The sequence below is a fragment of the Carcharhinus amblyrhynchos genome, chromosome 7 (genome assembly GCF_965287045.1).
Source record: "Carcharhinus amblyrhynchos chromosome 7, sCarAmb.v2.hapA, whole genome shotgun sequence".
NCBI classification, from domain to species: domain Eukaryota; kingdom Metazoa; phylum Chordata; class Chondrichthyes; order Carcharhiniformes; family Carcharhinidae; genus Carcharhinus; species Carcharhinus amblyrhynchos.
Window position 1 is genome coordinate 81312832 of NC_137330.1, and position 27316 is coordinate 81340147.

Below are 27316 nucleotides of genomic sequence, written 5' to 3' on the forward strand. Positions count from 1 at the left end.
CACCTGTAGGGGTGCTACCTGACAAGCCCCTTTTTTGTGTTCGTGTGTTCCTCAGTAAGAATTTGTCCATTATTGTTTTCATCATCAGAACAATTGCAGAAAGCCCAGAAGATCAAATTCTTTGTGATAGATTTTTTAGAAAAGGGTGTTTCTTGATGCAATAGAGCACTCTATTTTTTAAGGGATTAACTAAAGTTCCTAGTATCATCTTCAAATCGCAATACTGTTCCCTCTAGGTCTATATCTAAGTCAATTATATTGACATCATACAAAGGTGACACCAGAATTGAGCCACTTCCAACTCTCTGAAAACCACTCATAACTTCAGAGTTCTGAAGTCATATTGGATTTAAAATGTTAACTCTGTTTCTCTCACCACAGATTTTTCCAGACCCGAGTTTTTCCAGGATTTTGTTTTTACTTCAACTCCCCAACATCTGCAGTATTTTGCTATTATTACTCATAACTTCTACCCTCCTTTCTCTTTTTCAATCAGTTTTTAATCTAGTTTTCTACCATCCCCCTAATTACATATCACCTTAACCTTCTTTCAGTCCATGTGCACCACATCTATTGCATGTCCCCTTAATCCGCTAAGTGGTTAGCACTGCTGCCTCACAGCACCAGGGACCCAGGTTCAGTTCCCGACTTGGGTCACTGTCTGTGGGAAATCTGCACATTCTCCGTGCCTGCGTGGATTTCCTCTGGGTGCTCCGGTTTCCTCCACTGTCCAAAAAAACGTGCAGGTTAGGTGAATTGGCCTTGCTAAATTCTCCCTCAGTGAGACTGAGCAAACATCGGAATGTGGGATTTTCACAGTAACTTCATTGCAATATTAATGTAAGATTACTTGTGACCAATAAATAACTTTACTCAATCTGTCACCACCTCAAAGGCTCTAAGGAATTGAGGCAGTAAGGAGTAGGTTTAATCAACAAGGTGATCTTAGAGAACTATGTGTTGACTTAGGATGGATGGGCTTAGTGAGAAAAGGAGAGGGATTTTCTCCAACTTATGGACAAAGTGGCAAGGAGGATGAGGTTCATTTGCGAGTTCTGTGCACCAGACATATCTAGTGATAGATAGGCAAGCAAGTTTTGCACCAGATGTGGTCAAGTTTAACAAAGTTGTAGAAAAATAACTAGATTGGGAGAATGAATGTTTTGCTGGCTACATTAAACATCAAAGATGTAGACGAGGGAGTAGCTAAGCAAATCAATAGTTGCAATGATATTGTGGTAGCTTGGACTAAAGAATAGCTAATACAGAACTTGAGGCAGCAATTGTAGGGAAACAAGCAAAGAGAACAGGAGCAAATGTGGAAGAAAACAAGACGGATGGAGAATGAGATGGTCTAGGTAGCGAACGATCCGTGGGAGTGATTGGAATTTCAAATATTTGGGACCAAAGAAATGGAGAGGACATGGGAGGTGGAAAAGCCAAGTGGGTGGGCATGATTATGTATAGGAGAGTTTATATAGAGGGAATAGTTTAGCAAGGACCAGAGAGCAGTTATTTTGAATGTGAGGGCAACACAACTGAAAAGATTTAATCTTCTTGTGAAAAACATGAATGCAAGAAATTTTCTTCAGAATGTTTCTGATTGACTGCCATCAGAATTTACATATCTTTTTCAACTTTCTTCGAACGTTATGGTGGCTAATCTGGTGAACCCCAGAGGAAAGTCCCAGCATAAATTTTTTATTTGTTTCGGTCATATTATCTAAACTGTGGTGGTGTAATATACTAACCATCTTGTGGTACAGTGATAGCATCCCTATCTCTGAACCAAAAGTCTGGCTTCAAGTCCAATGTAGGACTTGTTGCCCATGGAAGGAAGGAGTGTTCATAATGCTGTTCAACTGGCTGATAATCAGTTTGGGAATCCTTCCCCCACTATTCCCCAAAGTGTGTATGTGAAATATGCTAGACCAAAAAAATCCATGAACAATTGATCAACAATTAGCGACTGTATTCCTATCCAAATTAAACAATGCAATATGTGGCCTTTCCCTTAATAGCTGTACCAATTATAATATTCAAATAAGTAGTTGAAGAAAGATATAACTTCAAGATCAGCATAGACCTCAGGTCACTCTCATTCCTTTTCCTGTGACCTAACAGTTGTAACCAATGATGTATTTCTTCTTGAGATATACATCCAATTTGACCTCATTCCAAGTAATTGTAATTTCATTTGGTAAGCTCCTGCAAAAACTAACCATCCTCTCAAACTAGTCTTGGACCTGAGTTTTTTTGGATGGCAGTGGCTCATCTTTCCTGCCATCTGAAGAATCTGATGACTGCCCTGCAGCCAATTTATACTCCAGTGAGTGTTGATTGGCTGCAGGCAGGACTCTTGCCCCTCACTTGCGAGCAAGTCTACTTTAGAGAGCTTTTGACCAATCAAATTCATCAGCATCTTTCCTATCCCAGCAGCAATAGTGCTGAAGTGGACAGAAGAGGAAGTACACTAACCCACCATAGCCAAAGTGCCAGAGTTGGAGGACAAAATAAATATAAGCACCCCACCCCACCCCACCCCATCCCCAGTTGGGACAGTGCCTCCAATCAGAAAGGGGCTTTAAACAAAGGCACCCCACCCTTCTTGCCCAAAATCTAACTTTGATTCTTTCTAGCCTTCTGCCATGGAAGCTCAATGTTCCCAACACCCTAAACACTGAGACTGGGCAGGAAATGACTTATGTGGCCATTAATTGGCCACTTAAGGGCCTCAATTGAGGCAAGGGTGGACTTTCTGGAAACCAGAGGGAATCCCACCCCTGTAATTTCATGCTCTGTGCTGCCTAAAAACCCATCTGTGTGAGAACATAAAATTCAGGCCATGATTTATTTTGTCCTGCCTGAATGTGTTCCTTTTTGCTTCATATCCATCATCTTCCCGCACCAAATCAAATATACCAGGCTGATCAGTTGCATCCTTGAGCCTTATTCCTTTGAATATTCCAATTGTGCCTCCTTCAGTTATTTCTCTACAATAACTCTATACTCACATGATTGTACATGATTTATTCACCAATACCTTACTTTTCTCGTAGTTTTTCTCTCTGCCTTTTTCCAGCTCAGCTACACCCTTGTGCCAAAAATACATACTCCATCCCAAAGGAAACTCTAGCCTTGTTAATGGGAACAATAGCTTTTGGGAATAACTGAAATGCAAAGAACCAATGAAACTTGAATTATAAAGTGCTTAGGTCCCAAAACACTTCACAGTTAATTGTTTCTTGAAGCATGACATAGGATTATGTTTACAACACAGAAAAACACAGTTACTGTTATGTAGCTAACATCCCAACCAATTTGCACACAATATATCATACACAACAAATAAAATGAATAACAGCAACGGTTGAATACATTTCTCCCTCCCTCTGGTTCTGATGAAGAGCCAAACAGACTTATAATGTTAACTGTTTTTTTCCCGACAGATGCTGCCCTACCTGCTGAGTTTTTCCAGCATTCTCTGGTCTTGTAACAAAACAAGTAGTCAGTTAATCTGTTTCATGGTGTTGATTTATATCTGCCAGAATGTTTTGTTGGGCACAGCTTTCCAAGATTGGTGAATAACGTGCAGTTGAAAGGCTCACCATCGGACCTTCTTACTAACTTGTTTTATTGCATATTACTGATGAATTTGGCAAATATTATTGTAACGTTCAATATGAAATAGTTTAATAAAACACAGCGGGATACCAGTTTACCGGAATAGCAAAATATTGGACTATGGGGCATTGGACATGAGCTCACAGCCACAATCCTCTATGTGAGTTCCCACTCTTAAGTCATCATGTGGAGTCAGAAATAAAAAAAAGCTTCCAATATAAATGAGAAATGGATAATTGGAGGGAATGTAACACTGGATTGCACTAATAGAAGATTCAGTTGAATTTTGGGAGCAGATCTACTTCATAGTGAGCAACAATGGGAAACCTTAACAACGGCTGAAATATTCACAGAAAAAATATCTATGTTGATCTTTTAAACTTTATTTATTACTCACAAGTAAGGCTTACATTAACAATGCAATAAATTTAGTGTGAAATTCCTCTAGTCACCACACTCCGGCGCCTGTTCAGGTCAATGCACCTAACCAGCACGTCTTTTAGACTGTGGAAGGTAACCGGAGCACCCGGAGGAAACCCATGTAGACACGGGGAGAACATGCAAACTCCACACAGACAATGACCCAAGTCAGGAATCAAACCCAGGCCCTTGGCCCGTGAGGCAGCAGTGCTGACCACTGTGTCACCGATCTGAAAAAGAATGAAACATTTATTATTGTCACATGAATTAGCATAGTGAGAAGTATCATTTCTTGAGCGCTATACAAAGCATACCATTCACAGAGAAGGCAACAAGAGTGTGCAGAGTGTAGTGTTACAGTCATCACTAGGGTGCACAGAAAGATCAATTTAATGCAAAGTAGGTTCACTCAAAAGTCTAATGGCAGCAGGGAAGAAGCTGTTCTTGAGTCGATTGGTACGTGACCTCAGATTTTTTTATATCTTTTCCCCGATGGAAGAAGATGGAAGAGAGAATGTTTGGGGTGCATGGGATCCTTAATTATGTTGGCTGCTTTGCAGCAGGAAGTGCAGAGTCAATGGATGGGAGACTGGTTTGCGTGATGGATTGGGCTACATTCATGACGTTTTGTAATTTCTTGCGGTCTTGCAGCAGTTATAGCAAGCTGTGATGTAACCAGAAAGAATACTTTCCATCGTGCATCTGTAAAAGTTGGTGAGAGTCGTAGCTGATATGCCAAATTTCCTTAGTCTTCTGAGAAAGTAGAGGCATTGGTGGGAAACATGTAGACTTTTGGTTCCATAAACTGAAACATTTGTTTAGTTCTTCAAGGGGAAGCTTTTGGGCAAGGTTGTTTTGGAACATTACTTGTCCCTGCCCACTTTTGCTGCTGCCTGTCAGAGCTTGGATACAAGATATTTGAGGCACCTTTAACGTAATGAAATGTCCCAAGGTGCTTCCCAGGATCATTATAAAATAAAGTACGACCCAATAAGAAGATATTAGGTCAGATGGCTAAAAGCTTGGCCAGCTTGGTCAGAGGTGCCTTAAAGGAGGAAAGCAAATTAAGAGTGGTGGATAGGTGTAGGGAGGGTATTTTAGGAACTGGGACCTAAGCAACCAAAGACATGGTCACCACTGATCAAGCAATTAAAATTGGGGATGCTCAAGAGGCCAGAATTAGAGGGGCACAAATATCTGTGTGTTTTGGGCTGGATATTACAGAGATAGGGAGAGGTGAGGTCATGGAGGAATTTGAAAACAAGAAAGATAATTATTAAAGATGTTGCTTGACTGGGGACCCAATATAGTTCAGCGAGCACATGGGTGACAGGAGAATGGGACTTGCTGCAAGTTAAGGCAGGCGCAGTAGAGTTTTCAATGACTCAAATGGACAGTGGAGGAGCAACCAGGACTGTATTGGAATAGTCAAGTCAAGAGATAACAAAGGAATGAATGACGGGGAAAAAAATCAGGTGGTGTTACAAAGGTGGAAATAGTTTGTCTTAAAGATGACACGACTATGAGATTGGAAGCCCACCTCAGGATCATGTGTGACACCAAAGTTGCACACAGACTGCTTTGGTCTCAGACTGTTCCCAGGGATGAAGACAGAGACAGTATCTAAGGAATGGAGTTTAGAATGGGGATCAAAAAGAATGGACTCCCCAGTATTTAACTGGTGAAAATTTCTGCTCATCTAGTTTTGAATGTTAGATAAGCAGTCTGATAACCATGGAAAGGTCCATTGACGTTGGGTGGGTTTTTTGGTTTCGGGGCAAGCGCAGCTGGAAAATCCCACCCTACCTTTCTCAGAATCACATTGGATATTATTTGTGACTTACTAAGAACTGTTTTGGGTACTGTAGCAGGGTTGGAAACCTCATCGGAGGAATTCAAACATGCAGTTCTGAGGATGCCAGGAATAGATTTAGGAAATGACAACACATTCAGGGAATTTTGGAAAGGAAAAAGAATTTGGAGTTGTGACAGAGTTTTCAAGGATGGAAAAAGTCAACGTTTAATTTTTTTGACTGATTAATAACAAAGGGAACAGGATAACAGCTGACGAGGGAGACCCATTTACAATATCAGCTAATAAGGAGACCAGTAAGGGAAAGTTGGGTTCTCCATTTGTATAGCATCTCCATTACCCAGAATTTGTTCCTACATCCAAGGGATCTGAATCCTTCCCATCAGCACAACTTTTCTAGCAATCAATCATTGTCCTTAATGCTTCTCAATTTGCCTAGCTGTAGCAGGATTAATTCATTTCAGTCTAGAACCTAACTCCTCAAACTCTCTTCCCTCAAGACCTTCATTTTACTCTTTCCAAAATCATTGGATCATATATGAACCATAATTTCAGTCTCTGCATTTTCTCCTTTTACCAGTTTTTCCTCTTTGCTCTTTATATTCCTTGAATTGACTCCTGGGGTGCTGCCATCATTAGGACCTCTGATCATAACCACAAATACGTCTATAATTCACAAGAAAGGACCTCCAATGGACCTTTCATGCCTAGTAGTGTTTATTGTAAGTTATTAGAATATATCATTGATATCAATTAATGAAATCTTGAAGGGTAGAATATCCTTAATGACCAACATGCCTTTCATAAGCTAGATCAATAGCTCATCCTTACCATTTACAATCTGACCTATAACCTTGACAATCCAATCATCAAAGATCTAGCTATTTTAGATTTTTCCAAAGCTAACAAGGCTAACCTTGAGCCACGTGCAAAGTTACTAGACAAATTAGATCATTATGGAGTCTTAGAAAAAATAAAGCAATGAGCAAGAAGATTTCTTACCAAATGGCAACAGAGTCACAGTGAATGGAGAAACCTCAAACTGGAAATCAGTCTTAAGAGTACCACCCTAGGCCCAGATTTGTTTCTTTTTATAAATCACATCCAGGACAGAATCAGACTCTTTGCAGATGACCACCTAGTCTATTGAGCCGTTACTGAAGAGCAGATGAAGTTAGCTTTCAAGAAGACCTAAATGATCTTCATCAAATGTGTCAATATATGAGGGATGAAATTCAACAAAATCAGCATTATTTGATGTCCATCAATACCAAACTACTCAATGCATGATCCCCCCTTTGAAGTTGAAGAATGCCTTATCTTAGAATTCCACATCTGAAATAATTTAAAGTGGAATATTAAAAGTCAATACACAGCCTCCAAGTTATTTAAGTATTCATGTTCAAGAAATAAATATTTTATCACTTTTCAACTGTGGTAAAGGAAATGTTGGACCAGACATTGGTTAGACCACACTTTTAACAGTACGATGTAACCACTTGGACTCGTGTGTTGCTAAAAGTATTATCATCATTGAGAAAGTTCAATGATGGGTAGCTTGTTTCATTAGAATTATTCATGACATTCTTGTATCTCCCCAGTTGGCCACATCACTACACTGGCATAGTCTCCAAAACTGAAGAAAAGCATGTAGCTTGACATAACTATTAAATTTTGAATTAACAAGTAAATTCTAAGCAGTACATTGAGCCCAAAAGTGACAGAGTTCAAAGAGTTAGTAACCAACAGCTCCAACTCAACTCTGTACACCCTTTTGCTAACTACAACCCTCCCCAACACCAAGAATAATTAAGGCCTGGAATGATCTTTGATCATTCGCAAACCATAATCTCCATGTTGACTAAGGGTTTATTTGAGGAAAATCCATTGAACTTGTAAATTATTGTAACAAACACATGCATTCATTATTCATCTCCTATGAAAATTCCTTGGTGGAAGACTGGAGGTAAACATAATCAAGTAGAAATTATATCTCAATACCCAATTTGTTTTGACACAATAGGTAATTTTAGACCTAAATACAATTTTACAGTTACAAGAAGATGCTGTTTGATCCAGTGACTCCCCCCTCCCCCATTCCGATATAAATCTTGAAGATTTATTAAAAACAAGGTCACATTTGAGTTGGGCAAGGTGGAACAAGTGGGATAATTTGCAAAGATTAGGAAGTCTCAGACAGGTGCATCTCCATAATGTGTTTTCAAAAATGATGGGTCAGAGTATGTCTGGAGCCTAGACATCTGCAGAGTGTTAAAGAGCTGCCCCATAAAATATGCTGCAGGAATTAAATACTAGTTTAACAGAGGCATTTTCTTTTCAAAACTAGATGCAAAGAATGGATAGTGGTCAGTTCAGTTGGCCCAGAATTCAAAGGAGTCGATTACTTTCTGGACTCCATTTGAATGTTATTGCTTTCAACAACTACCCTGCGGTGTAACAGAAAAGACTTCTTTCAAAAATACGTGGACAAAATACTTGTGAAGTATCAGGGTATATCTGCATAGTAGATGCTATCGCTGTCATTGGTAAAACAAAAAAGGAACATGTTAACAACATAATCTATTGATGGAGGCAGCATATCGAGAGAGTCTCTTCTTCAACAGTCACAAATGTGAATTCAATTTACTCAAGTATTGGCATCCATTCAGACCCAAGTAAATTGAAGTAAATACATGCAATGCCAGCTCCACAAGATAAGGAGGATCACTAACACTGTTTGGGGTTGTTTAACTTCCAATTCAGGAAATAAGTGCCTTTTCCGTGACACAAGACCACCAAGATATGTTTAATAATCTCAAGAATTCACTCTCTGAGGAAACATCCTCGCTACAATTACATGATTCAAGAGGCTACTTTGGAAGAAAATACTTCTAAAAAAGGATTAGGAGGCTGTTTACTTTAAAAGGAAAAGTCAATTGCATTTTATTCCAAAAGCATATTAGCAGCTCAATCAAATTAGTCCAGAGTGGGATACGTTAGCTCCCCTGACTGGAATCATACAATTCCATATCTACCTCATCGGGAAGAAATTGTGGTGGAAATTGATCATAAAACCAATTATTTTTCTTCAGTCAGCATTTGAGTCATTATAAATATAACATTGCAAGTGTTTTCTTTAAAATATAACTTTTGGTTGAAAAATTAGATTTTATTGGTTAAACTGTTTAAAAATACAAACGAACACATGCTAGGAGATAATTATTTATTAAAATATCCTCAAGTATGAAATATGTTTATCATCATGAGCATCAATAAAGATTAGGAACAAAGATGCATAAATTAAATAGCATGCTGAAACTGTGCAAGTTAAATCCATAAAGAAATGTACAGGTACTGAAAGAGACCTCAATGCATCGAGCATCAGTGCACCTTTCTGGTATTATGCTTTGTGCGAATTAACACAGATATGACACTCCAAATGCACAGAATTCTCTATGTTCCATTCATTCTTGGACATGTATAGGATTCAAAATTTGTGGCGGGGCTTTATCATGCATGTGTATACAGCATGAAATGCGGCTGGGCTTCCAACGAACCAAATGATCTCCATTTAAAAAATATCAGATAATAAGTCATAATTACTCAGTTGATATGCCCTTATTTTCATTGCTGACAGTAAATATCATTACTAATGAAACATGAAAATATAACTATTTCAACTCTAATACTTAGAGAATAATCTTCCTCACTTTTGAACATGTATGGTCAGTCTTTGCAAATGCAATCAAAACATCTTTTTGGAGTTGAAAAGTATTTGTTAAATGAAAATGACCATAATGAAAATGCCTGCATTTCAGTAAGTCAAAATATAAATCTGGGAAAAAAATACAATGCAATATTAGAGGCATCATTTGTAAGTAAACATCCATTTCCACTGCATTTACATACATTCATACTTTTTTTGCAGTTAATTTTACTGCTGGTTGCAATAGATTTTGATCATGATGTCCTGATAACTTAATGAAAAGGTCGCATGAAAAGTTTGAAGAAGCAAAACAAGTTGAAACAAAGCAAAATGTGTTATAAGCCTATTGTCTTACAGTACATTTCCTAAAAATAAAATGCCTTTATAAGAGTTGTTCGTAAAACAATAGATAGGCCTGAGCATTGAGTACCCTGGCTTCAGGAACTGTCTGTACATGAGTGTCATTCACATAAACCCACTGCCCTGGTGGTGCTCCAGCATCTCTGAAACCTGAAAAGCAAAAATCATCATGAGTAAATCTGTTAAACACAAACTAATTACAACACTGCATTCTTCCTAAACTGATTATTCCTAAATTCTTCAAAGTAGTGGCTCTAAAAATGTAGGAATTTGAAATAAAGAGCAAGTTCAAAAGTTAGGCCTCATTGTACAATGAGGAATATTTTGATGTCTATACCTGGCTATTTTATATAAAGTGTTTTTCTCCATAACCAACTTACAGAATTATAAAGAAAGCTACCTTTTCACAAATATTTCAATATTTTCAGTCTTATGTTAATGCAAAGGTAAAGGTCAGCAAATGCTAAACTTCAGTTTTGCTTGCTGGAAAAACAGTTTTCCTGTGCCTTCCTGACTCTACCATTTTCATGTGACCTTTCTGGCAGGTTGGGCAGGTCTTGGATACAAAACACACAAACATTTCTGAGGTCAGGGTCCCCATTGTGAGGGCCACAGAAAAATGATTTCCTCCTGCAAGCTATCTTTGTAAGCCCTAAAAATGCACCACCTTAGAGAGTTTGTGATTACAGGTGCAAGTCTGGTGAGGAGTCAGGAATATTCTGACAGGTACTTGTAAAATATTTTGACATCTTCAAGTGTCACCATTGGAAGCTGTATTGTAATATAGATGCATTTTTAATGCAGTGATTCATCTATCCTGCAAAGTTGACCCTTACATTGACCAACATTGTGCAATTGTTCTTGTGTGTTACAGTACTTTTCAAAGTGCCTAAAGCATTAGAAAGTGTGTAAAAAACACTCCTTCCATCCCTGCTATCATGTGTGTGCTGTGATTTAAATTGAACAGCTCTGGTTGTTTAAAAAAAAAGTTTTTGGAAGTTGAAGAATATCTCTGCATCTGCTCCCCTTCATTGATTGACAGATACTATGCTTTGAAATGGAACACAATCTGTCCTGTCAGTTTCAGGCAATAAAGCTGGAAGCTTTTGTTATGACAGCTGTAGCCATTATAAATATTTTGGCTGGGTTTCAAAAGCTGCGAATGGCTTCAAATCAGCATGCAGTCTATTGAAAGACTAAAACTTTTAAGAGGCTACAATAAAAGAATATGCATTTGATATGTTTGATTTGTTTACATACCCAAAATATACTTAAAAGTTTACAACTCTTTTGCACTGGAATATTTTCTTTTCTAGTATCAATGATAGTGTGTTCATGGTTTTATTAGAAAGTTAGAGGATTAATTTTTTTTCCTACTAATTTTGAAATAATTCCCACTGCTATTGTCATGGATCCAAAGCAGTGTATGTAGTGCTTACCGGGTGAGTGATTATGGAGGATAAACGGGGACCATGGAGGTGGCACAGGGGATCTGAGGAGGAATGGATGTGGCATGGGAGTGGCTAAGAGCTGAAGAGCATGGAATTGGAATGAATAATCTGAGGGGGCATGAAGGTCCATAGGGGATCTGAGGAGGAATGGATGTGACATGGGTTGGCTGGGGGGCTGAAGGGGCATGGAGTTGGATAGGGATCTGAGGCGTCATGTGATAGCATGGATGATCTGAGGAGGCAGGGGCAATTGGGGCATGGGGTGATGGTAAGTGAGGCGGTAAGGTTTAAGGCGCCTTTAAATTATATTGGAACTGCAATGTTTTGGTGCTAGCCCGCCTCCCCACTCACATTTCTTACGCACTCTGTTGCAATTCGTAAAATACATCAGAGAAAAGGACAAACATCCCATGTGGTGTGCATGTACCTAACACAGTCTGGACATTATTCTAAAGTAAAATATTCCAGTTGCCGCAAATTTGAAATATAAGCAGAAAAGTGCTGCAAGTAATCAGTATTCTAAGCAGCACCTATGTAGAGAGAAAGTGTTAACATTTCACGTTGATGACCTTTTGTCAGAACTGGAAAAAATTAGTTGCAACAGGTTTGAAGGAAGTACGGAAGTATGGCAAGTGCTGGGGGAGGAAGCAAAATTAGTGTTGTGAAGGGTGGAAGGATGAAAAGATCAAATGATAAAGCCGACAATGGAAAAAGATAAAAGGAGATGGTAACGGGGAAAGTAAAATAAACACAAATGGATTCAAAGGAGCTGTAAAATGGGGAAGGCAGAATCATCACCAACAGCTGCCTTGGGAAAAAAGGAAATGGAGGCAAAGGCCAAGATCTGAAATGGTTGAACTCAGTTTTATGAGTTCCTAAGATTATAAAGTGATTAACTAAGAAGATGGGGTGCTATTCCATGATTTTGCATTGAACATTGGAATGGTGTGAGAAGAGGTTAGAGTGGGAGTGTGGCAGAGAATTAAAATGACAGGTGATTGGTAGCTTGGGATTATACTTGCGCAATGATTGGAGGTCTTCTGCAAGTGATCACCCAATTGCATTTGGTCTCCCCAGGGGTCACATCCTGAATTAACTTGGAAGGAGCACAAGTAAATCACTGTTCTACCTGGAAGGAGGATTTCAGACTCTGGATGGTGAAAACAGAAGAAGTAAAAAGGTAGATGTTGCATTTCCTGTGTTTAGATGGGATGAGGAGAGGGTGTTGAGGGTGACTGAGAAATGGACTGGGGTATCATGGAGAGAGGAGAGAGGATGGACGTATGTGTTTGGTGGTAGCAACCTGTCGTGAGTGGCAGAAATGACAGAGGACGATGCTTTGAATGTTGAGGCTGTTGTGGAGGAGGAGGACAAGGGATCATTACTGTGGTTCTGAGAAGGAGATGAAAGAGGCGAGAGCAGAAACATAAGAATGGCAGCAGCTGTGGGCCCACCCAATCACAGTGGTTGGGGAATTGTCAATTGAGGATAATGGAAGGCGTGTCAGAAGTACTGGTGTAGAAAATAACATTATCAAAACAACAATGATGGAGAAACTGAGAAAACAGAATACAGTCCATATAGAAAACGAAATGAAAATAATAATAATGTCCACAACACGATTGGTAGAAGTGACTAGTGCACAGCTGCTGTGGAGACAAGCTCCATCTTCACATTTGTGTTATGTGGCATGATCACCAGGCAAAATGGGATAAATTTCAAACTGATCTAGCAACTCAAAACTGAGCATCCATGAGTTGCAATGGACAAACAACAGCAGGATTGTATTCAACCATAATCCGTAACCTCCTCACTTGGCATAATCCCCAATTTCTCATTACCACCAAGCCATGCGATTAGCCCTGGTTTAATAAAGACTGCAGGAGCGCATGATTGGAACAGCACCAAGCATAACTAAAAATGAAGTGGCAACCTGGTGAAGCTACAACACAGGACTACCTGGATTCTAACCGGTGAATACAACATGAGAGAGATTCAGCTAAGTGATCCCACAACCAACAGATCAGATCCAAGCACCGCAGTTCTGCCATGTTCAGTCATGAATGATGGGGAACAACTGAACAACTAAGGGCCCGATTTTACCAATTGGAGACTAAGGGCCAGATCCGGGCATAATATGGATCCGAGACTGGAATCCTTGTTCCAGCGCGCCCATACGCTTCTTGCTGGCCCCAATCGCTGTGGGCAGGGCTTAGCACTGCCAGATCGTTCAGATCTCTGAACTGCACATGCGCAGTTCAAAAAAAATCCGAGGCAGTGCGCCTGGGCTGGAGTGAGCAGCTGTGGTGGTCTGTGCCTTCTGAAAGATTGCTTCCTGCTGTATATCCTGTGTCAGTGTACCCAGGCGGAATAACTCCAATACAACATCAGTAGTTCGCTTTGGAAGGCAGGTCTATGCCAGGCAGTATCCTGTTTTGGTGGTTCGACCTGATGGATCCACTATCAATATCCAACACAAGGAGCCTAAAAAAATTAATATGATGCCAGTCGATGTTTCCATTCTGCCAGAAGCTGAAAGGAAAGCAAGGTTGCACAAACATGTTCCCAAAACAGCTAGAATGAAAGAGGAGCAATTTGAAGATGAATTTAAAGTTGACAATTATAGCAAATTCTGGACGAAGAAAAGTCTTCAAAATTTTGCATTTTAGAAACAACCATCACTGGGCTGCTTGACTGGTGTTGACGTCAGTGGAACTTTGACAAATGCACATATTACTGTGCTGTCATTAATAAGTTGTGTTTTTTATTTATGATCAACTCCATGTATTTTATTAAAATGTGTTTCTACAGGAAGGATGCAGGGAATGAAAAAACAGATTCCTGTTTTTATTTCTATTATTACATGGCTTAAATGCAAGGAAAAAATGCTTTAAATGTTAATTAGACAATACCATTCACATTAGTTCTGTGCCTCCTGTTCCTGACTTCATTTTGTGTGGATTTGACTTGTATATATTTAGTTGTTTGTGTGATGTATTATTAAAACCGGTTGCAGGAAAGAAAAAGCAGAAAGCAGAGAGAGTGGCTCTGTGACACAGATCATCTTGGGGTGGCTCAGATGGATCTCTGGTTGGGATGAGAGGGGGAGGAGGGGGCGCGGATGGATCTCTGGTTGGGGGGGGGGGAGGAGGGGGTGCAGATGGATCTCTGGTTGGGGGGGAGGAGAGGGCGCAGATGGATCTTTGGCTGGGGAGGGGAAGCAGGGGTGCAGACGGATCTCTGGCTGGGGGGTGCAGGAGGTCCGCTGCCACTCTGCAGACGATCCCTCCTCCCGACGGGAGGGACAAATCCCTCCTCCTGGAGTGGATGTGCAGCCATGCCATCCCACTAAACCTTCAGGATCAAGCGATTCCTCATCTGCAGGGAAGAATAATCTGTGGCTGGTAGTGTACCAGTGATGTTGCATCCCTTTACAGGCCCAGCTTGGTTCTTCTCCAGTGTCTCCGCTTGGAGTTGTCCCTAATCTTGTTGCCAGCTTTCATGCGGATCCACTGTGGAACTGGCCAGTTCTGCTTCATCTTCTTAGCAAGGAATCGCTTGATCCTGAAAGTTTGGTGGGATGGCATGGCCACATGTCCACTCCGGGAGGAGGGATTTGTTCCTCCGGTGGAAAGGAGGGATCGCCCGCAGAGTGGCAGCAGGGGCCTGCCTCCAGGGGGAGGTAAAGTGGGATTTGGCAGTAGAGTTGGGCGCGTGGTTCATTAAGTCGTTTTAAATGTATGCTAATGCATTTAAATCATCGGGCCGCCCGATTCGGGCGCGGACCAGATCTGCGCCCAAATCAGGTGTCGATAAAGACGCAATTTGCTTGGATTCAGGTGCAGATCGCATTAAAGGCCTGATCCCCGAATTTACCGCATAAAATTGGGCCCTAAGTGGGAGAAGGCTCCACAAACATCCCCATCCTCATTGAAGAGGGAACTAGCACATCAATGCAAAAGATAACACTGAAGCATTTGCAACAATCTTCAGCCAGAAGTGCCGAGGGGATGATCCATATCGGTCTCCTCCTGAGATTCCAACAACACTTGTCCCAGCAAGCACTGACCCTAGTCAATTCAGTTCACTCCATGTGATATCAAGAGATGGCTGAAGGCCGTCTCTTGATATCACATGATATCAAGTATTGCATACTACAAAGTTTATGGCCCTGACAACATCCTGGCAACAGTACAGAAGATCTGTCGTTCTGAACTAACTGCACCCCAACCTAAGCTGTTCGAGCGCAGCTACAAACTGACACCTATCTGGCAAGTTGGAAAATTGCCCAGGTATGTCCTGTCCATGGAAAGCAGGACAAATCCAACTTAATCAAATCTAATCCAACCAATTAACACCCCATCAGTCTACTCTCGATCATCAAGTAATGGAAAGTGTCCTCAGCATTGCTATTAAGTAGCACTTTTTCAGCTATAACCTGCTCACTGATGCTCAGTTTTGGTTCCACTGGGGTTACTCAACTTCTAAACTCATTACAGCCTTGTTTCAAACATGGACAAAAGAGCTGAACCCCTGAGGTGAAGTGAGAGAGTGATTGTCCTTGACATCAAGGCTGCATTTGACCATATGGCAAAAAAGGATCCCTTGTAAAACTGAAGTTTTAGGAACTGGGGAATCAGGGGTAAAACTCTCCACTAATTGGAGTAATACTTGGCACAAAGGAAGGTGGTTGTGATTGTTGGTGGTCAATCATCTCATTCCTAGGACATGCTGCAGGAGTTCCTCAGGAGAGTGTCCTAGACACAAACTTCTTCAGCTGCTTCATCAATGACCTTCCTTCCATCACAAGGTCAGAAGTGAGGATGTTCACTGATGATTGCACCATTCACAACTCCTTAGATATTGATGAAGTCCAAATCCATTTTCAGAGAAACCTCGACAACATTCAGGCAATGACCATCTCCAGCAAGAAAGTATCTAAACCATCTTCCCCTGACTTTCAACAGAATTACACTGAATCGCATATTATCAACATCCTGGGGGTTACCATTGATCAGAAATGGAACTGGACCAGCCATATAAATACAGTGGCTGGGAATTCTGCAGGGAGTAACTCACCTACTGATTCCATAAAACCTATTCACCATTTACAAGGCACAAGTCAGAAGCATGATACTCAACACTTTCCTGTATGTGTGCAGCTACAACACTCAAGAAGCTCAACATCATCCAGAAAAAAGCAGCCACCTTGACTGACACCCATCTACCACCTTTATACGTTCAATCCCCTCCACCACCGACACACAGTGGCAGCAGTGCATTCCATTTACCAAGATGCACTGCAGCAACTCAACTAGGGTCCTTCAACAGTATCTTCCAAATTTTTGACCTCCACCATTAGAAGAGCAAGGGCAGAGATGCACAAGAACACCATCACCTCTACGATCCCCTCCAAGCCACACACCATCCTGACTTGGATGTATATTGTTGTTCCTTCATTGCAGCAGTTCAAGACAGCTCACCACAACCTTCTCAAGGGCAATTGCTGGTCTAGTCAGTAACACTCACATCCCATGAAAGAATAAATTAAAATAAAACCATAAGTAAGTTAATTATGGGAATCAGTAAGCGTATAGTGGATAAAGAAGCCATGATACTTGCCCATTTTACCTGGGATATTCTTGTTTCCGGAAATATGCTCAGATAATTTTTTGTTGGCTGCTCTGACTTGCACATATGCTGTGTAGTGCCCTCCGCGCATAGAGCCAGAATGTTCAACTACTCCATATAAACCGTAGAGCACTTTGTTTCCCTCTCCAACATTCTAAAAAGATAGATGCACAAAGATCAGAGTTACTCAAGTACATTTGCAAGATACAATGATTAAAATTTTAATAAACCAATAAGCTTACTTATGAATATCGTAGCACTGATAATCTGTTACAAATTCCAACATAAGCTCATCAGAATGCTTGAGCCCTGCAAAGACTGCTTCTGCCATCCTCCACCTCCTCCCCGCATCCCCCAAGTTCCACAAATGTGCTCTTAGACCGTTAGTTTATTTTCTTTGACCTCAACACCAATTGTTTTCTCTATTTTCCAGAAGCAACCCACCTCCATTGACCACTGACACCTTTTGCACTTTTAACCAAATCCAGTTTTCTGTCCCAAACCATTTCCTACTCAACAATGGCTATCCAGGCCCTCCAAACCTTGGCCCAGTCTGTCTGCAAATGTCACCACCCTCTTCTACCTTTGCTGAATTTGTATTTATTTACATCAACTGAGGATTCCGTTTATTGCGACAGAAAAATGCCCTCAGCCAAGTCCATCCAAATTCTCCATTTTTCAGCCCTCGCTTTCTATCCCCTTCCAAAAGCTCAGAATCCAATGGGATCCTCCATCTTGATGATCTCACAAACAAACTTTTTCGGCCTTCCTATTTCAGCATTCCAACGGGGCTGGTTTTCCATGACATCCTGGTCCGCTCTTTGGTCTCTCCAAACACCTGGTTTCTTTCCCCTGAAACTTCCTATTTGAGTACAGTAGATGCAAAACCTGTCTGTTCATCTCCTCCCATACCACCATCCAGTCCCCAAACATTCCTTTCAGGTGAGCCAATTATTTACTTCTATTAACTCCAGCCTAGTATACAGAATAAACAACTCATGATGCCTCCTCTGAGCTTTTTTTGAACACCTCCGCCTCCAAGAATGGCACGGTGGCACGGGGCAGCATAGAGGCACAGTGGTTAGCACTGCTGCCTCACAGCCAGGGACCCAAGTTCAATCCCAGCCTTGGGTCACTGTCTGCGTAGAGTCTGCATGGGTTTCCTCCAGGTGCTCCAGTTTCCTCCCACAGTTGGAAAGATGTACTGGTTAGGTGCATTGGCCATGCTAAATTCTCCCTCCGTGTACCCAAACAAGCACTGAGTGTGGCTACTTGGGAGTTTTCACAGTAACTTCATTGCAGTGTTAATGTATGCCTACTAATAAATAAACTTCAAAAACTTCAAACTTCATTTGGTCCACAACCACAACCTTAAGCTCCCTGATGCTTGTCATTAAAATTCTCCATTTCCATTGTGAACACTGCTCTTTTACATTGTTTCTGCAGTACCCAATATGTTTGGGAAACCAAATATGAATTTCTATTAAAGATTTTGCAATTATCTGGCCTTCATATTGACTTCAATAACTTTAGACCTAAACCATAGCTCTCATTTTCTCTTGACAGTTGTACTGTTAAAGTGATTGTTATATTTGCGCTTCTGGGAACGGAAAATGAGCATCGATATACCACCAGAAAAGTGATCTAGATCAGCAGTTCCCAATTTATGTCATGGCACAGCACTATTCTATAAAAACACTTTGAGGCACATCTCCTCCTTCCTCTGTCTTTTTTCCTTACTGGGAATTCAATTTTGATCTTTCTCTACACCCTAGCTATGACTATAACACTACATTCCACACTCTCTCCTTTCCTTTTCTATGAACGGTGTGCTTTGTCTATATAGCACACAAGAGACAATACTTTTCACTATGTACTAATACATGTGACAATAATAAATCAAATCACATTTTTAACTGCTCTGTCCTGTTGCCTGTTTTTTCAACCTCTCCCCAGATTTTTGTGCCCTTTGAGTTTTCACTTTTTGTATAAGCACATGGAATCTTAGTCTTCAGCTCCAAGTCATGCACATGGGCCTGACCAACATAAAAATTCTAAACCACACGTGCGGCTCTTTCCCACTTGGCACACAAGTGGGAAATCCAAGATTCATCTGGTCTTGGAGATGCCAACCACAGAGCTGAAGATGAGGGTTAGTTTTAATTTAATCACATTAAATTACTTAAACCTAACACAATCTCCCGTTGACAGCAAAGTAATATTAAAATCTCTCTTAGGTACTCCATAATTCTGTATTCTCATCAAATGTTTGCATAGTGCCACCTTTTCCCTTCATCAGTTTCCAGTTAAGTTGCAGTTCTTTCTTTCACTTCTCCTCCCCTCTGCTTCCAGTTTAATTTGTATTATTCATGTTGTTATTTCTTTATTTTTGGTTGTATTGTACCTTTAAGGCAAATGTTTTTTCTTTTTTTTGCAAACACCAATCTATTTTAAAACCAGGAGATTTCAGCTCTATTTCTGCTTAACCTTCATTCCTATTGTGTTATCAGTTTTCCTTTTTTGAACAGTTGCTTCCCCAAAAGCAGGTTTCTCTCTGTCTCATGAGTCTAAGAACTTGATGCTGCAGCCCACCACCAGTGAAGGCATGCATCTGGAAAAGACTCCTCAGCTTCAATAGGTAAATTTGTTTTCACACAGCTGACCCCTTTATTTTCTTACTCTTCTCATTTTCTAGATTTTAAGTCCACTGATTGACTAATATTACTGTCGACACACTGGTGAAACCTTTTTTTCCCTGCCTCACTCTCCAAGGGCACCCAAGGTAATGGTCAAGTGAAAAGAAAAGGAATGGTCCAGATTGCTCTTCAACAAATTTAAAATGAACGTTCATCCTTAGCAAAAGCTAAATTCCTGTTTCCAATAGCCAGATTTACCACACTTAAAATCGATAGTGGCATGGTCTTCTGAAAAATCGATCCTCGACTTGAGGTCCACGTCCGAATTGTTTCTCCTGACTATTTTTGCTGGATAATACAGCTCATCACTAGTTTTGTCTTGTGGTGTTGTACTCTGAAGTGATCAGCTCACTTTAACAGCAAAGATAAAAGAATGGAAAATGTTGCCACACAGTGAGTTACTCAACCAGTTTGTGGAGCTTTATTAGATGGGTATTGCTTGTTTACAGGTCAGGATGGAAGACAGGTAAAATTTCCCAAATGCCTCTGATGATGTCAGTATATGACTAGGTGACACACTACAGACAGATGCATTGATTTACAAAAAATAACAGTTATCAATCTGTTAACACTTTCTTAACAGATGCTACCTGATTTAATGTCATATTAAACGTTTATTGAACTTTGGTTAGGCTTCGCTTGGAGTTCTGGTGCACAGTTCTGGTCTCAACATTAAGAAAAGCATATAGAGGTAAATGACAAGGTGCAAGTAAGACCAAGAAGGATGATACAATAATTGAAGGGCCATAACCAGCAGGAAAAACTTAACAGACTAGGGCCCTTTTGATAAGGAAAGAGAATGGTGTAAGACGTAGACTGTTAAAATGATGAAAGGGTTTAAAAATGCATTTCTAGAGAAGATAGGCTGGATTCCACCAGCCCTTTGAAAAAGGGCTGAAAGGCAAGTGTTATAAAATAACTGGGGAAAGCCTGGGGTGGGAAGCTGACATCTTCCTGCCATGGGACATTCTGAATGATCAAAATGGCTGTGATGCAGCCACCTGCAACAAGCAAAAATAATATGAGAACATTTTTTCTTCATACAATGAATGGTTAAGTTCTGGAATGCATGGCCTGAGTGTGTGGTGGAGCCAGGTTCAACTGAATTAGGAGTGAATTAGACTGTTATCTGAAAAGGAAGAATATGCAGGGTTATGAGGAGAAAGCAGAGAACGGCACTAAGGAAATTATTCATTTAGAGAACCAGCGTATTCATACTGGACTGAATGTCCTCCTTTTACACCATAAAAATTCTTTGATTCAGAATTGGGCAGCCAAATAAACCAGTTAATAGTTCAATTAAAGGCATGTTACAGGCATCAGAACAGTCACCACTGTGGCAGACTAGTAGTCAAATAGTGGTAGCCTCCCTGCAGGTTCCTGGGAGAGGGGTCTTCCTTAAAGGCTACTCCATGACCCATGGCGTAATTCCCCTGGAGCACTGTTTGTGATTCCAACACCATTGCTGATGAGTTCACCAGTTTAATTACTAAGACCTGTCTGCTTGTGCAGGCACATACTATTTAAAAAAAAAACTTTTAAAAAAAAGCTGGCCCAAGTGGCAGCCTGTTAATTGGCTGCTGCTGTAAAATGGCTTTCAGCTGCATGGGCTTGTGACTGCTTTCGGTCCAGGTGGCGGCGGAACAACCCTGGAGTTGAGAAAATTCCGACCATTTTAATTAGTGGCATAGTGATTAGCACTGCTGCCTCACAACGCCAGGGACCTGGGTTTGAATCCTACCTTAGGCCACTGTCTGTGCAGAGTCTGCACATTCTCCCCATGTCTGCGTGGGTTTCCTCTGGGTGCTCTGGATTCTTCCCACAGTCCAAAAGACAGGCTGGTTGGTGCATTGGCCATACTAAATTCTCCTTCTGCGTACCTGAACAGGCACCAGTGCGCATGACTAGGGGATTTTAATAGTAACTTCATAGCAGTGTTAATAGAAACCTACTTGTGACACTAATAAATAAATAACCTTTATAACGTTAAAAAAAAATTATTGGATTCAAAAACTAGGGGCCATAAGTTTTTAAAAAAAGTCCCTGTTAAATCCATTGCGAGATTAAAGAAAAATGTATTTACCTAAAGAGTGATAAGAAGGTGAAACACCACCAACAGAAGTAGTTGAGGAAAATAACATGTATTTATGAGGAAGCTCATCAGAGAGAAAAGAATAAGAGGGTATGTTGTTCAGACTGGAAGAGGGGGAATGGGGGTAAGCTTGTGGGTTTTATACCAGTTAGGCCAAATTAACCATTTTTGTAGAATTGATGTAATCACATTGGTCAACAACACTGTCAATGCAGTTGCATTCACTTCCTTCACAGTGATTACATTTTAAAACAATTCATTGCATTCTATGCAGTGGGACACTTTGCTATTATGTCATTCAATAACTTCATGTAAATATAAGTACAAATAGAAATATCTAGCATTCCTTTTGATAGTACAAGAGAACAGTACAGAGTAATTTTAAAATTAATAGAATAATAAAATTAAACAGCACTTTGCATGGAAAGAACATACCTTACAGCTGGATGAACAGAATGGAGCCAAATCTAGCACTAAAGGGAAATCCACATGCCTATTAATTTTCCGTAAATTCAAACCCATCTGAAAAAGAACCAAGTAGTTTTAAAATAATAAAAATTTATATTTATATTCCTGTAGAATTACAACACAATAAGACAAATTTAAAAGCTATTTTCTTACTACTTTAAGCAAATCTTTAAAAGTGGGAGTTCAAATTGATAAAACTATCAAAAAAAATGGAATCCTAGACTTTATACACAGAGCCATGTGATGATAGTATACCTTAAGTGATAGATGTATAGAATTCAGATCTGTTTTGCAGGGTGCCAATTTGTCTAGCAAAACCATTAATTTGGTAGCTGAGAGCACAGGATAAGTACTCATTTTAGACCTGGGCCTGTTTGTTTTTAAGATGAGTTAATACATTTGTGTTTACATGGGTCTCCCCTGGGGGTTTTACTGTATAGTTTTAATTAGGTTAATTGACAGGAACAGAATCATGTGCTTAATGGGAGGAGCTAAGCTTGTGGGGAAGAAACAGTTTCAGTTTCATTTTTAAAAACATAAGCAGTTGCTGTTTGAACTGCCAGAAGAAACAGGTATCTCTCTCTCTCTCCAGAGGTGTTCTGAAAGCTCTAAGAATGTTAATCAGAGATAAGCATGTATGCCTTTGTTTTGCTAATTAAATTTAAAAACAGCTTTAAGTCTATAAGAGGAATATTGCTTGGCTACTCTAAATTCTCCCTGTGTACCCAAACAGGCACTGGAGTGTGGTGGCTAGGGGATTTTCATAGTAACTTCATTACAGTGTTACTGTAAGCCTACTTGTGAGACAAATAAATAAACTGAATTGTAATTCATTGCAATCTGTTAGTAGTTAAGAATTGTACCTTGTCATGTTTATATATTCTTCAGTTGTTAAATGTTAAGCTAATTCATTTGTTATAGTCGAAATTTTACTGTTAAATAAAATTTGTTCTGATAAAGCTCCCTAGTGTGCCAGTATAATCGCACTTGGAGTAAAACTACTTGTCCTCACACAATGCCAAAATAACCAATCATTCAGGTCTAGTTTGACTTCATAGGATACCTTGGGATTTCTGATCTGATACCTTAACAGCCACATCATGCAAATACAAGGAAGCATTTATACAAATGATTTGGTACACATGTAATATAAATGCATATCTACTTTTGAGCATCTTGCTTGACAAGGCATCTCAAAACAATGGAAAAAAGTGCATTAGAGATTCTTTAGCTTAATTCTAAGGAATGAGAGCCTTTAGATAAGTGGAGAGACTAGATAAACTGAAGTACATTAAAACAAAGAAGCCTGAAGAAATCAAATACATATAATTAAAGTTATGAATTTTGATTAAGTAAATTGGAAATAAAGGCACTTCCACTGGTCAGAGTTAGTAATTTTAAGATTATGACTAGAGATGATGAATTAAGTTAACATTTTTCTAAGTAAAAACTGACTAGGAGAGGGAATATTTAATCAGACTGATAAAAGCAGAATCCATAATATTTTATCCACTTTCAGTTATAAATTATGTGAAAAAAGAACATTTTTAAGCACATGCAAAAGGACATAAAAAAAGAGAAAAAATGGATTGTTCTTTGAGAACCAACACAGGTGTGATAGGTCAAAATGTCTCCTGCTACATTGTAAAACATTATGATTCAATTTGCTATGACTTATTGGGAGAAGTTTAATTTTAAGGCATTAATTGCTAACACATGCTGTACTTCATTATGATGAGCTTAAAAATTTAACACAACTTCCTCAAACCAATTTTTGAAATGGTCAATACCATTAGAAAATGCATTTTTAGACAAAATATTCATTTACTGAACAGATATACAGATATGCATAATTAACTTGGTACAAGAAGTAAAGTCTGTGAAATTTTACAAAATCTAAAAACAGTTTCCTTATAAGCTGATAACTTAAAATGATCAAGGGGGAAAAAACACACATAAATATTTTCATGCTGACACACCAATGAGAATTACCTGGTGGAACCTTTTAAGGTGAAGAGTTAATACAGGTGGAACTGCAGAGATCAACATTTGCTTGCGAGCATTTGTGTACATAAGGTCTGATTTCTTCTCTATTAAAAACAAAACATTATTAAACAAAGTAAAATGCAACAAAATCTTAAACCCAAAAAATTAAACTTGACTCTGAATAGTTAAGGACCAGGTATAATTTACAAATATTATTTAGATCAGTGATCCATAAGATTAACATCTTGGTTGAGTTTTTTTATCTATCCTTCACCTTTCAGTCATTCTTCGGTCCTCTCGTAATACCCAGGAAAAGTATTTACCTTGTGACTCAGGATAGGTGGTGGTGGAAGAGCAAAAAGAGATAAAAGATCTACAAATTGCCATCCTACTGTCTTACTACTCCCTGACACAACTGGATTATGTAAAAGCTCTGCAAAGGAAGTCTGGAAACTACCAGAGCTTAAGGTTGGGGGCACCCGATTTCAGAAGGGGGCTTCTCATGGAGGCACCTCTCCACACCTCCCTCCGAGATCTAATTCTTGTTGATCTTCGGTCTTCCCCTACACAAGCTCAATCCTCTCAACAGCCTAAAAATTGAGGTTGGGTGGGAATTTGCCACCTTAAATGGACAATTACCTCAATTTTGGCAATGCTTCCCATCCAAGGCCTTACCCACCCCATGTAAAATCATTATGTGGTCAGGGTGGGCAGAAATCAGAGGAAGCCCATTCCTTCAATTTTACACTCCCTCCCACCTAAAAACCTACCAGTGAGGGAAGTGAAAATTCTGGCCTAGGCTTATTTTTCTTTGCTATTTGATTTCATCTTCAATTAATGTTCACTTTTGAAGAAAAATATAAAGAACCTTTAAGTGACAAACCAGGAGCCCAATGCATAATTTTAAAATGGCTAAGAGAACAGTCGAAACAAACTGATCTGGTGAAGCATCATTACACAACAGCATTTTGCCAGAGAACAAATGGAACAGATTTAAAGGCAGAATCCTCAGCATTTAGAATAAATATATACCGAGAATCAACAAAGGTATATTAAATAAAAATAGCCATTAAACGAATTAACAAAGTAATGAGAACTGAAATTGAAAAAAAAATGTGAATTTGGCAAAAAGGGCCCACTGGGATGAACATAGGCACATACAGAAACATGTTAAGAATGTGGTCAAACTGGCAAGAAGAGACAATAGTGTAGTGTAAGGGTCTAATAATGTCACCTACAATGCACCTGTACAGAGCAGAAGGCATCAAACTCCTGATAAATGCCTAGCTCCAAGTATAAAATGGAGTTCCCAAAGATCTTTAGAAGATTGGGATGACTGGAGAACACACACAAGATCACACTGAGGGACACTGCTAAACTCGTCTGCCTGTTCACATCACATAAGGGTCCCTTTGCTTTCATGACGGAAATGTAGCAGCAGATGATAAACATGGAATCATACGCCCGGTCACACAATCAGCCACATGGTGTTGTGGGAAGGTCTCGATTTCAAAACCAAATGGATTCATCCATATTTGCATCGGCTGACACAGCTCAATAAAGCTGCAGCCAGAGAGTCAGGTTGTGATCAAATTCATTACCCATTTTGGCAGCTACAGCTTCAACTGCCTGCCGTTTGGAATCACCTCAGCACCTGACATATTTCACTTATGTCAGTCATTTTGCAAGGCCTAAAGGGTGTCATCTGCCAAATGGATGGTATTTTGGTTAACAGCACAACAACAGAGAAATACAGCAAAAGAGTCACAAATAAAGACTCACAGCAGCCCTGGAACACCTGCAAGAGCAGGGCTAATGAATAAGAAATGTGAATTCCCATGACATCAGTTCAGTTCTTGGGAGACATCATCAGCAATAAAGCCACCACTGCCCACAGAAAATAAAAGCTATTAGCGAATTCCAAACTCAATTCTGGACTTCTAGAGATTCCCAAGGATGGTATACCAGTTGCAAAATTCTTACCAAATCTGGTGCAGATCACAGAATCTTTGAGACATCTACTTATGGAAAACCAGACAGTGAATGGAACTCAGAACCTCACAGAGAATGTAGAAGAGAATTAAAGACCTGGAAAACTGAAAATCAAAGCAGCATGCAGCCCTGTAGAAAAGCTCAGGGAGTGAAGGCACAGAAGGAAATCACTAAAGAAAAACTCCAAAGACCTGGAAGCTGAAGTCAAACCAGGCTCCCACTGTTGAAAAACTGTAAATGCTGAGAACGTGAACACCATTACTGGGAGTCTGCAAAACCGCAAGCACAGGAAAACCTTTTGTAAAGAAGTGCACTATCTTTAGAGCTCAACCTGTAGTTTAAAAGCTTTAACCATGTATCGTAAATTCACTCTTACACAAAAGGTTGTTACAGAAGGTTAGGGGGCATGGAGTTGGGGGTAAGGTGTTAGCGTGGATAGAGGATTGGCTGTCAAATAGGAGGCAGAGAGTGGGCGTCAATGGGTGCTATTCGGATTGGCGGTTGGTGACTAGTGGAGTGCCCCAGAGATTGGTGCTGGGGCCTCAGCTATTTACCATTTATATAGATGATCTGGAGGAGGGAGCCGAGTGTAAGGTGTCAAAATTTGCTGATGACACAAAGATAAGTGGAACAGCAAACTGTGCGGAGGGTGTAGAAAGTCTGCAGAGGGATCTAGATAGGCTGAGCGAGTGGGCGAGGACCTGGCAGATGGAATACAATGTTGGCAAGTGTGAGGTTATCCACTTTGGCAGAAATAATAGTAGGAAGGACTACTACTTACAGGGCAAAAGGCTGCAGCTTGCGACGGTGCAGAGGAACCTGGGGGTCCTTGTGCATGAGTTGCAAAAACCCAGCCTACAGGTGCAGCAGGTGGTCAGGAAGGCAAATGGGATGCTGGCCTTCACAGCGAGGGGGATTGAATATAAAAGTAGGGAGGTCTTGCTGCAACTGTACAGGGCACTGGTGAGGCCGCAGCTGGAGTACTGTGTGCAGTTTTGGTCGCCACACTTGCGCAAGGATATTTTGGCCTTGGAGGGAGTACAGAGGAGGTTCACTAGGCTGATACCGGAGTTGAGG

The 27316-nt window shown here is 40.1% G+C and overlaps 2 protein-coding genes across 5 annotated transcripts in view; both read right to left on the reverse strand.

Annotated features, from left to right (window-relative positions):
• Window positions 1–4035: 4035 nt before the first annotated feature.
• usp45 (ubiquitin specific peptidase 45) overlaps window positions 4036–27316 on the reverse strand; it is a 178373-nt gene continuing 155092 nt past the window's right edge. For 2 of the 4 annotated variants that reach the window (XM_080192658.1, XM_080192657.1), the window contains exons 15-19: window positions 24254–24351; window positions 22229–22315; window positions 16997–17159; window positions 9994–10073; window positions 4036–4274 (exon numbers count right to left, since the gene is read on the reverse strand). In XM_080192658.1, coding sequence (XP_080048784.1) covers window positions 4053–4274; window positions 9994–10073; window positions 16997–17159; window positions 22229–22315; window positions 24254–24351 — 650 coding nt within the window. In that variant the 3' untranslated portion in view covers window positions 4036–4052. The other 2 variants (XM_080192659.1, XM_080192660.1) reach the window with 2 other exon arrangements.
• LOC145345086 (large ribosomal subunit protein eL39-like) lies at window positions 14806–14961 on the reverse strand. The gene has a single exon (XM_080192662.1). The coding sequence runs from the start codon at window positions 14959–14961 to the stop codon at window positions 14806–14808; it is 156 nt and encodes a 51-aa protein (XP_080048788.1).